Source organism: Peromyscus maniculatus, chromosome 6 (assembly GCF_049852395.1).
Source record: "Peromyscus maniculatus bairdii isolate BWxNUB_F1_BW_parent chromosome 6, HU_Pman_BW_mat_3.1, whole genome shotgun sequence".
Classification (NCBI taxonomy): Eukaryota; Metazoa; Chordata; class Mammalia; order Rodentia; family Cricetidae; genus Peromyscus; species Peromyscus maniculatus.
The window spans coordinates 89,293,186-89,307,667 of record NC_134857.1 but is presented as its reverse complement, the minus strand read 5'-3'; the positions used below and the strand labels follow the sequence as shown (position 1 = coordinate 89,307,667).

Below are 14,482 nucleotides of genomic sequence, written 5' to 3'. Positions count from 1 at the left end.
AAACAAAAAAACAAAACAAAACAAAAAAGACCCTGAGAAACAGACTCAGCACTTCCCTCTCTAACCCAATTTAGGAAGCAGGTGCACCTGAATAAAATAAAGCTTGTTTCAAATTTGGCTTAAAAATTGTGGTAGTGGCCTTTTTCTTGCCTGGTGGGATTAGCAATGCTAGGAACCGTGCTCTATCATTTAAATGGTGAAATTCTGCAGAAGAAGAGGGTCTCTCGTTTCTTTGACTTTTCTGAAAGTCCCGCACAGTTCTGGGCATACTGGTGGCTACTTACAGGTGAACATCATCAGTGATCTTGAAAAATGAGTAAAATGAAGTTGGCGTGGGTAGAGAGCAGACTTTCCATTTGGTAGTTGAGCTGGCTTCTGAACAGTCGATTATGAATCGCTTTGTTAAATGAAAATTTATTTTGCAAAGCAAAACGTCTCCATATTTGGGCCGACGAGATGGATCTTGAGCCTGACAACTTAAGTTTGATCCCAAGACCCACACCGTGGAAGAAGAGGTCTTCTGACCTTCACGTGCAAGCCTGGGCATGCACGCGTGCGCACGCGTACATACACACAAATAAATATAATTTTAAAATACAAAAAGAAAAGACCCTGTATATATAGATTCATAATTGCATGAATTTGTGTTAGTTTTCTGATGCCTAACTGGACACGGGATTTCGGTTTCCGCCAGGGGGCGCCAGACCGCTCACAAGATTCCGCCCACGCTACGCAGCCTCAGTCCAGGCGCAGGCGGGACGCGCCCTTGTTGACGCGTGTGACGTCACCAGAGGGCGCGGCCGGCGGAGGGGGCGGGGCCTCCCTCGCCCGGAGGGGAAGGGCCCGCCCCCGAGCGCAGGTTTCGGGGCTGCCGTAGGTTGCGAGTGGCAGGCGGCGGCGGCGGCGGCTCCACGGCCTGGGGAAGATGGCGCCACCAGTGACGGAGCGGGGGCTGAAGAGCGTCGTATGGCGGAGTGAGTGCGGAGGGGGTCAGGGCTGAGACGGGGAAGGCCGCGCGCGGGTCTGCCGCACCGGGTCCCGTTTCCCCGCTGCAGCCTCTCCCGGAGCCCCGCGCGCGGGCAGCTTGTTGCCCTGGGACCGGGTCCCGGGTAGGACTCCTTCCGGCTTGCCCAGCGGGTCGGATTTCGTGCCAGCGCCAGGGATGGGCGGGGTGAGCAGACGCGGCCTTCTCCCCGGCCTCGGCTACGGCTCGCCCGCCCGCCGGGGTGAGGCTCGGCGGCGAAGCCCCACCCTCGGCGACTCGGGCCGGCTTTCCTTCCCGGGTCCCTGCGCTGTCCCGGGACAGTGCTTCCCACTCCCCCCACCCCCTCGCCCCACCAGGCAGGGACGTCTCTGCACCCGACACAATCTGAGCTCTGTGTGTCTCTACCCCGCCCTCGTTCTTGTGTTTTCAGAGGCCCCTTAGTGTCCGCATTCGTGTTAGCATCAAGGGTTTCACTACCACGCTTTTCTGTGGCTTGTCCTTCAAAGAGGGCGGACTTTGTTGTTCAAGGGAGCCTTCTGCCACTGTTCCTAGAGAAAACGACTTGCTAAAAAAGAAAAAAAAGTTCTTGAGACAGGACCATCGGACTGCTCAAGTCTTATCTAGTGTCAGCACCCTGCGTGGTCTGCTCTTACACTGATATAACTGGTCTGCGTGTTGGTTACTGGTGTTCCGCCGTATCAACCACATTTATTAAAATTACACCAAACCCAGGCCTGCCAGGTTAGAGGAGCAATGAAAGCCTCAAGCCGGAAGGACCTTTCTTGTTTGGCATCTCTGGGTTCAAAGTAATTATAGTGCAGCAGTGGAAAAGGAGTAACATCTTATTAGTGTTTCTTACTCCAGCTTGGTGAACAAGGAACAGAATAGAAATTAGTTAACAGAATTCTGTCTTATAGAATTCCTTGTATAAAATTGAAATCCAAGTCAGTACAGGCAAATACTGTTTTATAGTGTTTACCATCTAGCTGTACTAAATAAGTGTATAAATAGATTTTGTGAAGTACAAAAATTGTCCTTTAAAAATTAAGTTTGGGGGCTTGTGAAGTGTCCTAGTGGGTAAAGAAAGGTGATTGCTGCCAAGCCTGAGGACCTGAATTGGATACTCTAGGACTCACGTAGTGTAAGGAGAGAACTGACTTAGGCACGATGTCTGAATTGACTCTCAGACAAAAATGGGTGGCAAATTGTGTTGTATAAGTTATTTCTGAGTTATAATGATACATTATATATATTAGGGTTTATGAGAAAAAAAACGATACTATAATAGCTAGTAACGCCAGTATCGGTAGTGTGACACTAGGCAAGAGGGAGAGCATAAAGACAGCAGAATTTCCCTCTTAATGTTAACTTGAGGTAACACCAGACCCAGATGGACAGTAAAATACAGACAGGCTGAATGGGAGAAAAAAGATGTAAGGCTGTGCAATATTCTTTTAAACTTGTATAACTAGAAATACAACCCAAAGATAGTAACAGCACAGTGTCTATTACACAAAGCATGTGTGTGTGTGTGTGTGTGTGTGTGTGTGTGTGTGTGTGTGTGTGTGTGTGTATTAAGGGACTGGAAAATGGCTTAGCTAAAAAATGAAGGTAGCTCACATATCCACAGGCTGATGCATGGATGAATAATGCATGCATAAATGGATACAAAAAAGCCAATCACAAAGGACCACATGGAATGACACCATTCATGTGAACAATGTCCAGGACAAGCAAATCTAGAGAGACAGGAAGGAGACTAATGTGGCACAGTCTGGAGAGATGACATTAAAGGGATGGGGTTCTCTTTAGGCTTTTGTTATAGTTACTGTTGTTTGAAACAGGTTTTCACTGTGTGTCCCTGGCTGTCCTGGAGCTCACTGTGTGGTCTGGGCTGTCCTTGAACTCATAGAGCTCCGCCTGCCTCTGCATTCTGAGCACAAAGGCATGCGTCACCACACAAGACTTGGTTTTGTTTTTGAAACAGTCTCGTGTGCCCTGGGATGGCCTCAGACTCTGCTCTGTAGCTAAGAATGACCTTGAACTTGTGATATTCCTGTTTTCACCTTCTGAGTGCTAGGATTATGGGTAAATTCCACAATTCCTGGTTTTATTCAGTACTGACTCAAGGCCTTTTGCATACTAGGTCAGCAGTCTACCAACTGAGCTACATACATCCCCAACCCCAAGGAATGAAGTTTCTTTTTAGAGTAGTGTAAGTGTTCTCAAAACAATTGTGGTAAAGTAGTAATGGATGCATGACTGCTGAAAACCATTAGAGTGTACACTTTTGAGTGAGTGAATTCTGTAGTTTGCAGTTTATATCTTGATAATGCTGTTAAAACGAGCCCTGAAAAGAGCTATTAAATCTAGGCCTAAGAATAAGGCATAATGGCACATGCCTATAATCCTGACACTTAGAAGTGGAGGTAGACATATCAGTTCAGCTGTATAGCGAGTTTGAAGCCCGTCTGAACTTTGAGACCTTGTCTCAAATAAATAAGTAAAATCTACACCTAAAATTTACACCCAGGTCTTTTGTGTTAACGTTTGGCACATCTGTGGCTTCTGTAAGACCCTTACTTAGTCTTACAGGGTCTTATTTTATACACAGTCTACTGCATGAGCCTCCTAACTAACCTCCAGGGTTCTTTGTCTGCCTTCCTCCCTCCCTCCCTCCCTCCCTCCCTCCCTCCCTCCTTCCTTCCTTCCTTCCTTCCTTCCTTCCTTCCCGGTCCATCCAGCAAATAGCTGTCAGAATAATTTCATTTAATAATAATGCTGCCTTGAAGACCTGCAGAGGCACTCAGTTGCCTAGTGTTCATTTCAGTCTACTATTGACTGTTTACTTAGCTCCAGTCTCCCTTGTTTTATAATACTGATTTCCCCCATGCCCATACGGTTTATTCTCATTGCATTATTTATCTTCCTATCTTATCTTGGTGGTCCATTCCTCTGTCTTTTGACCCCTTTCCCTAATTCTTACCTACTCACATTTTAGCCTTCAAGTCTTAGTTCCAATGGGCTTTTATTTTTACCCACCTTCCTTTGTTTTAACATTTAGTTTACCCTTGTCACTACTGCCTCAGGAGAGAGCCTTAAGCTTTGCTTTGCTTTTTTGTTTGTTTCCTTTTGTTTTATTTCCAGACAGGTCTCTCTCTCTGTGTAGCCCAGGCTGTCCTGGAATTTGAAATAGCCCTCCTGCCTACTGAATGCTGAGGTGACAGGCATGAGCCACCATTTACAGTTAGGAGTCTTTTGAAAAGCTTTCAGAGGATAGGTTCACTTTTCTGTCTTACAGTCCTTTAAATTTGTGTGTGTGCACATGTGCAAATTCCAGTACCCGTGTGCATGCTTGCAGAGGTCAGAGGTCGATGTCAGATGTCTTGTCTAATGCTCTCTGCCTCAGGAGACAAAGTCTCACTGAGTCTGGAGCTCCTTTGGCTAGGCTGGCTGGTTAGCCCTGAGAATCCTGTTTCTGCCTCTCCAGAACTGAGGTTACAGCTATGCTCCACCGTGCCTGACTTTTATGTGTGTTTGATGGGTCCAGGTCAGGCCCTCATGCTTGGGGTAGGCACCTTACCAATTGAGCCCTCTCAGCAGCCTCCTAGGGCTGTCAGTTTTTAACAGTCCCCAGCAGAATGTGATAGGTAGTGTGTATTTTTGGTTTTGTGTTAAATAAATGACTCAGTGTCTTAAATTTTCTCATTCCTACCTCAAAGAGCCCATTAATACAGCACTGAATTCCTATTGGAAAGCTAAGTGCTCTTAAAGCTTTCGTTCAAGTAGGGACTAATAGGGACTAATAAAGAAGAAAACTCGGGGTAAACATGATTATCCAGTCTATGACACACAGGGAGCGAGGCTCCACTAAATAGCTGCATCAGGAAAAGTTTATCTGACTAGGTGACATTTCTCAGTCCCAAAACCCGAGAAGGAATCAGCCACTAGGAACCACCGTAAAACTCTTAAAATGAGAGGATGAGGTGATGGTCCAGCTGGTAGGAGCCTGCCTCGCAGGCATGAGGACCTGAGTTTGGAAATCCAGCACTCACATAAAAGTCAGGCACGGCAGTGTAGTCAGCTAGGTAGGCTAGTCATAGTAATGAGCGTGTTCAGTGAGAGATCCTGTGTCAGACAGTCAGGCTGAGAGCGATGGATGAAGACGCAGTGACCTCTAGCCTCCTTGTGCACACACCCACATGAATTCTTTTTTTTAAATTTATTTATTATGTACACAGTGTTCTGTCTGCATGTGTCCCTGCAGGCCAGAAGAGGGCACTGGATCTCATTAGAGATGGTTGTGAGCCACCATGTGGTTGCTGGGAATTGAACTCGGGACTTCTGGAATAGCAGCCAGTGCTCTTAACCTCTGAGCCATCTCTCCAACCCCCACAGGAGTTCTCAAATACACCACACATAATGCAAGGCATTTGTTACAAAGGATGGGGTTGTGTAGACCAAAAGGTAGATTGGAACCAGTTGTTAAATGGTTTAGGCATTCCCTAGGAAATGGAGAATCATTAAAGATGACTTTTCCCCTTCTCAAATAGCAGACACCGGCATTTTTGCAGTCTGTTAATGCCAAAAGGAAGCCATTTCTTGTTCCTATTTTGAAGGGAAATGACCTTTAAAATGTAATTAAGTGTAGTAAGTTATACTAATGTTAAGTGTACAACTAGGTGATATTTTTGCTCATGTAACTACCACCCAAATCAATCTATAGACGGTTTCTAAGCATTTAGCTTTCCCAGTGTAAATCCTCCCTTCTCCCCCAGAGTGAACACCATTCTGACTTGTGTTATCATCCAATAATTTACCACAGTGTTCTTTCATCTCTACACTCATGTTTAAGGAGAATCCTTCAAATTCTTCATTAGATTTTCACATGCATGTGTGAACTTTTTTTACTTTTCTATTTGCCAGTGGTGTGTGTGTGTGTGTGTGTGTGTGTGTGTGTGTCGAGCAAGGACTCTGCCACTGGACTGCATCCTGGCCCTGCCTTTCTATTTAGTTCTTGCAGTAGTCCTTTGTTTCTATAGGTTCTAGTTTCATATACTTTTGAACTAAATATATAAGAGTGAAGAAAATATCAGCCAGGCTTAAAATATAGAGAATGCCTACAAACTGATTAATAAAATAATGGCCCAATAGAAAAATGAACAGAATAAACAAAGAAGCAACCTACAGGTGGTATAGTCTGGTTTTGACCTGGAGAAATGCAAATTAAGACCAGATACCCCCTTAACCTATCACATTGACAGAGTCAGGTGATGTCATGTCGCAGTTGGAAAGCTTGCTGTGGGATTGTGATTAATTACAGCCTGTTGAGAAAACTGCTACTACATTTAATGAGACAGGAGACAGTTCTGGGTGATTCTAGCAATCCCACCATGGGCCTTTCCATAAGTAAAAGTGACAAAAATATACACACATACTTAAAATTTCTTTTCTCAAAGGGTTTTTAAATTAGATTTTAAAAATGTGTTTTCTGTGCATGCACATCTACCTGTGCATACACTGTGGCATGCACATCTACCTGTGCATACACTGTGACATGCACATCTGCCTGTGCATACACTGTGGCATGCACATCTGCCTGTGCATACACTGTGGCAGTGTGTGGAGGTCAGAAGACAGCCTTCAGTACTTGCTGGTCCCAGGGATTACACTCAGGTCAGCAGGCACCTTTACCCACCTGAACTCAAAGTTGTTGTTTTTTTCAACATTATTTTTAAGTGTATGTGTGTTTTGTCTGCATACATGTAAGTGCACTGCATGTTTGCCTGGTGCCTGTGTAGGTGAGAAGAGAGTGCCAGGTTCCCTGGAACTGGAGTTATAGATGGGTATAAACCTCCATGTGGGTGCTGGAAACTGAACATGGGTCCTCTGGGAGAGCAGTAAGCATTAACTGCTGAGCCATTTCACTGACCCCTATTTAAGGATCCCCAATGCAATAGTATAGTAGCAAAAAATGGAAACAAAATAGCAACCTGGTGCATGAGAATAGTTGGGTAAATATAGTCTGTCAGTATTCTTTTTAGTTACTTAAAAAGTTACTAACATTACTAAAAGAATAAGTTATCTCTGTTCATACTTTATATGGCAGCTATCCATGATGCATCTTTAACTGAGAGGGTAGTAACAGAATAATATGTATATGCTGAACCTTTTTATGATAATTTGATTATTAAATCCAGGACAAAGTCATAAAAGGAGAGGGGATATGCATTTGAGACATTAATGGAAGTAGGATCCAGTAAGACTGTAGTTAGGTCATGGTGGTTGGAGAGAAGGTTGGAACTGTGAAAAGGTGGTAAAGAGAAGATGGATGAGAACAGTAGTGAGTTAGGAGTTGGAGTCAGCCTAAACTGACAGTCTGGTCCAGGAGACTCAGTAGTGAAGTTGTTGTTTATTGATGAAGAGAAAGAAGGGATGAGTCTGTGGGAGAAAACAGTTCTGAGTTACAATAGGGTGATCTTAAGTGCTAGTTTAGGCCTCAGGTAGGCATTTGGAGATGTAGAGGTATACAAAGCAGGTAAAGGAGCTGAATTGAAGGTCAGGATTTAAGTCACAGCATGTAGTAGTCATGAAACCATGGATTAAGAAGAGGCAGAGCAATTAGAAAATAAGTATTTTTTTCCAGTCAAAGTAGAAATCTTTTAGAAGTGGCAGGTTTTTTCCTCTATTCCCTTGATTATGACTTCCACATTGTTCAGCTTTTAAATGTCTTTCTTTTCGAATTCTAGTTATTCCTAGGTTAGGTCCTGTTTCTGATCATTACCATGGTCTCAGAAACGTCTCTGTGACTTAAGGTCCTGTGCAATTGTTCTGTTGGCACTGCTCATGGTGTGCACTAACAAAGCTCTGTGTTTCTCCCTTCACTGTGGCCGCCTTTGCATCACAGTTACACATATGTGTCCTTTTGTACCTCAGAGGCCAAGAGGGAACAGGTGGGTAGTTGGTTTGGTGGGTCACTGTTGGGATAGTAGTTGGGCTAATAGAGGATCCTCCTAGAGGGGAGGGAGACGCTAGTCAGCAAGTGTCTTGAATGGTAGAGTTTAGATTTCCTTCAGTGGGCAGAGTGAGCATATGAGTGTCTGAGGGCTTTTCGGGTGGCTGTAACCATGAGTTATGGTTCAGGAAAGGGACTAACGGGAGTGTGAAAAATTGAACACAAAGGGATTGGAGGTGACAAACAGCCATGCCAGATAGGAGACTATTGCACTAGCTCAGGGAAAGATGTTAGGAGTCGGGTGTTGTTGATGTCAGTGGCAGCAAAAATAATGGCCAGTTGCCAAAGAACAATCAATAATTCCTAATATTGAATGTGAGGGAAGGAGAAAATAGCCGAAGGCTATGACTAAGAAAATAACAATAAAGCGACAGGAATGAGGTCTAGAGCAGTTTTTATGGAAGGGTGTCAACTGGAGGTGTGGAGGTGCTCAAAACCTACATACCGTGTGATCGACTGAAGTCTGGAAAAGGTGCTCTGTAAGATTGTTGAAAACTGAAGGGCTGACTAATGATGAAACTTTAGTGAGTGATAGACCCCAGACCCAGGGTACTACCATCTCAGGTGGGCGCCCCAAGAACCCAGACTCTGGTCCAGTTGATGCAACAGCAAGAAGTTTATTGTTGCGGCTGTACAGTCGGGCTAACTCAGCTCCAAAGAGCAAGAGTCACACTTATTGCAATCACATGGGTACTTTTAAAGGAAAACCCCACAAAAGCCATAAGATTACAATTCCCATACAATTTCATTTCGATTGATTTATGTCTAGAGGCTAATTTCATAAGATCATGGTCTGATCACAGGGTGGGTACAGTCACGTCCGAATGCACATTCTTCCTGAAACCTCAAGGGGAGGGTATCAGGGCAGGAGTGGAGTTTACACAAAGGTCACAGTGGTCCTTCCTAGAACACTTGCAATTATCCCAGTCACAGTTGAGCGCTTCTCTTAACAGAGATCTCTTTACATTGTTACATTGTGGCAGGGGTGGTTGAATAATGGCTGAGTCAGGTTGCCCTTGGAACTGGTTTTCTTTTTAGTTCCTTATTCTCCTGGGGCTTGTGGGGGTGTAAGCCTGAAGGGTTAGGGTCTTTCAGTGAGCATAGTCTCTGAGGATGAGTGTGGACTAGGCAGAGCACAGCTAAAAGGATGGTCCTGGTTGCTGAAGAAGGGACTGAGTGATTTTCATTGTATTAGTACACAAAGTACTTTGAAGTCCTGTGACATTAGCTGATGAGATCTCCTTCTCTCTGCTCTCAGCACGTGTTCCCTGTGACCCTACCCCTTTTATCAGTGTTCCCATTCTCTCCGTCCACACTCACTTGTGTTTAAGATACGGACACTGACCGTGCAGCCATCTTTAGCATCTCGGGCTACACAGTGGAACTGCAATGCGAGCTAGATGAGGTAACAAAATTTTGTAGTAGCCATATTAAAAATATAATAGAAATAGGTGAAATTAATTGTAATATGTTTTACTTAACCTGATACAATCAAAATTATTTAATATAAGAATTAATAAGGTAAGGGAAAAAGACTTCATAGGCTATTTTATATCATCCCCCCCCCGCCTTTTTAAACTTTAAAATCTTTCTCTGTTCTCTTGTTTTGGTGGTGCCAGGGATCAAACAAGTCTCCACACATGCTGTGTTCTGCCATTGAGTCACATCCCAGCCCTCTCTTTTGTATTATTTTCTATCTTACTGAACTTTCTTCAAGTGATTTTTTTTTTTTTAAGCCAGATTTACTCTGTGGCCTAGGAAGACCTGGGACTCACAGCAGCCCTCCTGCTCAGCCTCCTATGTGCCAGAATTTTACAAGTAGGAACCCCTGTGCCTGGCTACCACCAGCTCTCTCTCAAGGGCTGCATGGTCACACGTGGCTCGTTGCTGTCATCTGGGGCAGTCAGGTATAAGGTGGAGAACAGTGCCGTGGCTCTGCTCCAGCAGCACTCATTTCTCCGAGAACAGAATCACTGGGAACATGCAGTGTCCTCAGTTTTCGGCTCGCAGTATGTGCAGTGCAGCTGGCCCCCAAAGGAAGTAGTCTCTCGGTGTCTGAGCTCTGCCCTCACATGGCCTTCATGTTTGCTGTCGTGTGGGAGGAGAAGCCTTTGCTTTCTGATTATTTCCCCTGTAAAATATCCTGCCTAGTAAGCAACATGTAATTGCCTTTACTGACTTCTTGCTTTCTTACTATCTTTTGGGGTGTGGTGCACCTGTGTGGTGAAAGAGCCCAGAGGCTGACATTGGGTGTCCTCCTCCGTAGTTCTCCCCCTTAGTTTTTGAGACAGGTTCTCGCACTGAACCTGGAGCTTATGTTCATCTAGGCAGGCCGGCCAGTGGGCTCCAGGCTCCTCCTCTGTCCATTCCACACCCCATTGCCAGCACTTGGGTACAGACACTCCCCCACGGCTGACTTTGTACGTGAATGCTGGGAATTAGCATCAGTTCCTTGTGCTTGCACAACATGCACTCTCCTCAGCCTCCATTGTTTGGTTTGCTTTGTTTAGGTTGGTTTGAAATAGGATTTCGTGTAGCCAGGCGGCCTCCAACCCTGTAGCTGATGGTAATCTTGAATTCTTCTGCCATTGTCATCCTATTACCGGGGACTTGGGTACCTACCATGCCTCCACACTCAACTTTTAACTGATGTTTCTTAACACTTCAAAAATCTTCCTGATTACAAAATCAGGTCACAAGGTTTAAAATTCCATGCAGGGTGTGTATGTGTGTGTGTGTGTGTGTAAGATAGTGCAGGCATGCACAGCCACAGTGTGCCAGTGGAGGTCAGAGGACAACTTAAGGGAGTTGGTTCTCATTCCGTCATGGAACCTGGGGACCAAGCTCCCAAGGTCAGGCTTGGTGAACGAGCACTTTGACCACTAAGTCGTCCCCCAGCCCCAGAGCACAACTTTTTAATACTCCTTTTTCTTGGAATACTTCTAACAGCAGATATGTGTTATTTTTCCTTCTTCCTAACCCGCTCTCCAACTCTTTACGTGCTGGTGGGGTGTCCTGCAGTTCAGTTCAGTTCTGATACTACTTAGGGCCACCGTTGGCAGGGTTAAGGATTCAGACCCATAAGACTGCCCCCAGTTCAGACGATGGCAGCAAGCAGCTCCCACACTTCCCTGGGCCCATCAGGACTTCCTATACTCTGCCTTCCCTTTCAGGTTCTGTAATTCCTGGCTTACAAACAAACATCCTGTTATCAGGGTTTTCTGTTGTTTGATTGTTGCTGTTTCTCTAAAGCATACCAGTCATCAGCCAGTTGAAGTCTGTAGGTAGGTGGAGGTCCAGAAGGGGCTTCCCTCCCTGTGGAGCTGGGTGTGTTACCATTGCTACACATGGCTGCATTCGGTGACTCAGAAAGTGGGTGGGTTGTGAAGTTTCATTGTGTAGGCCTTACTGATGAAATCATTGGCCACTGGTAATTGAGCACACTCTCTGGTCCCTGTTGCCTCCTTAGAAGTCATAGCTTGGTCCTTCTGGTGACCAATTGCTTGCTGAAGCTAAAAGGGTCATGTCACCAGCATACCATAGAGTCTCTGTCACATAAGAGAGTTCAAGGATTTTTAGTTTATACCAGGAACTAGAAACAAAGATCAGATTTTTTTTTGAAGGATGTATTTTTACTTTTAATTATGTGTATGCTTGTACAGGTATGTAGACAAAAGCATAGTTGTCTGTGGAGGCCAGAGGAGGGTTCCAGTTACAGGTGGATGAGAGCCACCCAGTGTGATGCTGAGGGCTAAACTCTGGCCCTCCACAAGAGCGGTACTTGCTCTTAACCACTAAGCCATCTTTCCAGCCCCCTCCCCCGATATTTTTTTATTATGCCACAATAGCATTAAATAGTTCGTTTAAAAATAAAAAAGTTTAAACAATTAGAGTTAGGCATGGTGGTGCATGACTATACTCCAAACATTGGGGAGGTAGAGGCAGGAGGGGAATTGGTTCAGGGTCATCCTTGAAAGATGTCCGATGCCTGTAACTGAAGTGACAGGTGACTGTGAGCCGCCAGATACAGTGCTCACCGCCCGATACAGTGCTCACCGCCCAACCCAGGTCCTCTGCAAGAGCACCAAGTGTTCTTAACCACCGAGCCATCTCCCCAGCCCAGCTACGTGTGTGTATTCTTCAACAAGAGGGTAAATGAGGATGAAAAATGTTTATGCAAATTTGCTTGTCAGATGTAATTTAGCCACGAGCCAGTTAAGGATCTTCCTATCGGTTATTTTTTTCTTAAGATTTAAGAAAGAAGGAAAACCTAAGTCAGATAATAGTTTCAGAAATATTTTCTGGACATGTTCATACACTTATGTTTGAGAATATATTACAGTTTAAATATATAGGTTATGTATTGTATAGGTTTGTATATTAGAGCTTACTATATAGTGTTGATAGAATTCCTCCATACATTCCAGGTTGTAGTTTTTCTCAGCCATTTTGAACCTTTTACATAGTCTTACATTTCTAATTGTTGCTTTAGATTGCTAAACTTTTTTTTTTTTTTTTTTTTTTTTTGTCTTAACAGAGATAAAAACAGCCGTGTTCGATGACTGCCGGAAGGAAGGCGAGTGGAAGGTAGAAGTCGGGTAACTTGTTCTTCTGGGGCGGGGAAGCTTCAGAACATTGGACCCAGGGTGTTCCCATAGGGTCTAGGCCTGGAATATCACTTTCAGACCTTACTGTCCTCTAAGCTGTGGTGCCGTGGGCAAGTCACCGAACATTTCCGTTTCCTTGTCTAGTGGACGGGACTGTGCTTGCAAATACTCGATGTCTGAGCGGTACTTTATGGCAATACATTTTTTGAAAATTTGTTGTTAAATATTAGATATATTTAAAATGTACAAACTCTGCTTCAAAATAGAAATACATCTATTTCTTTACTTGTTGTAATATTTACGTGTATATGTATTGAGAAAGTAAGCCACCGAATCGTGCAGAGGAAGAGGAATTAGAAATCCTGCTTCTCGGGTGTCTGTCAGTTCCTGACGGTCGGCTCTTGCTGCTCTTCTCTGTTTAAGATAATGCTGTTAGACGAGTTCACCACTAAGCTCCTGTCCTCATGCTGCAAAATGACGGACCTCCTGGAAGAGGGGATAACTGGTGAGTGTCGCCACCGCTCAGGAAAGCCGTGCCGTCTGAGTGTGAGTTCCGAGATGGCGGCTTTTTAGCTAGTAGTTATGCTTTCAAGGGTATTGTGTTTTCTTTTTTAGAGCTCTAGCCATAACAGATTCGTCATGTCACTCCTCGGTTGTGAGATGTGGAAGTAAACCCAGTATTCTCCAGAAAGCCCGACCATACAATACTTATGTTTTGATGTTTGTGAACAAAGTGACTTGTTAACTATTGCATACTCAGTTTGCATTTGCTGTTATAATAGCGTGTTTTCAAAAATACAAATTTCTATTTTAAATTTTATCACATTTTTATTGAGTGTGTGCGTACGTGCGTGCATGCATGTGTGTGTATGCGTGCGTGCGTGCGTGCGTGCGTGCGTGCGTGCGTGTGTGTGTGTGTGTGTGTGTGTGTGTTTTGCATGTGGAGGTCACAGGACAGCCTTCAGGAGTCAGTTCCTTCTGTCTACTGTGGAGTCCTAGGGACTGAACTTAGGACATCAGACTTGGCAGTAGGCCCTCTGCTTGCTGAGTCATCTCACTGGCCCCAAGAATTACTAATTAAGCCATGTAACTTGTTTAAATTTCTAGAGGCTGTTCTGATAGAAACAAGTGAGAACCATTTGTACACATGGGAGAGTACTATGTAACTGCAGAGTATTATGGACTGTAGGGAGCTTTGATCCTTTAATAGACCATTGTTTCTTACTGTATATCCAATATTAATAGGTAGGGGTGTGTGTGTGTGTGTGTGTATGTGTGTGTGTGTTGTGACAAGACAACCTGCTGGTGTTAGTTCTTCCTTTCTACTGTGGGGGATCCCAGACTTAGGACATCAGACTTAGCAGTAGGTTCCTTTACTCCTGAGCCATCTCACTGAGCCCAAGAATTGTTTTACTTTTTGATGCATGTCTTGTTTCTCCTGGCGCAGTGACTCCTTGTGCTGTACTCTGGTGCCACCTGAAAAAGGTCCGCTCCGTCCCTCCATGCTGACACATGCTGACACAATCCCATGTAGTCTCAAAGAAGATACTTTTTTTTTTTTTTAGGATTTATTCATTTAGTAAATGAAAAAAAGCCCAATATATATAAATGTGTTTTTTACTATTATTATAAAATGGAAAATACAATGAAGTTTATTTAAAAATAATTTTTAAAAATTTTTCTTTCCTTTTACATAGCAACCCCTGTTCCCCCTCCCTTATTTAAAAATGTTGTAAACTTTAGTTCTAGTTATTAAGTTATTAAGAATTACAGTAACAATATCCAATTCCTTTGCACTTGACAAAATTAGAGAAAATACTTAATTATCTGTCTTATCTTTGTTAGTCTAAAATTTTGTTTCTAATTTACTTTCTA

The 14,482-nt window shown here is 44.1% G+C and overlaps 1 protein-coding gene across 2 annotated transcripts in view; it reads left to right on the top strand.

Moving 5' to 3' along the window:
* The first annotated feature begins 802 nt into the window (after positions 1–802).
* Stxbp3 (syntaxin binding protein 3) overlaps positions 803–14,482 on the top strand; it is a 50,634-nt gene continuing 36,954 nt past the window's right edge. For both annotated transcript variants that reach the window (XR_013052306.1, XM_006979454.4), the window contains exons 1-3: positions 803–974; positions 12,538–12,587; positions 13,031–13,112. Coding sequence is in view for 1 of the 2 variants with exons in the window: in XM_006979454.4 (XP_006979516.1) it covers positions 926–974; positions 12,538–12,587; positions 13,031–13,112 (181 nt within the window). In the remaining variant the exon portion in view is untranslated. The remainder of the gene's footprint in view (positions 975–12,537; positions 12,588–13,030; positions 13,113–14,482) is intronic.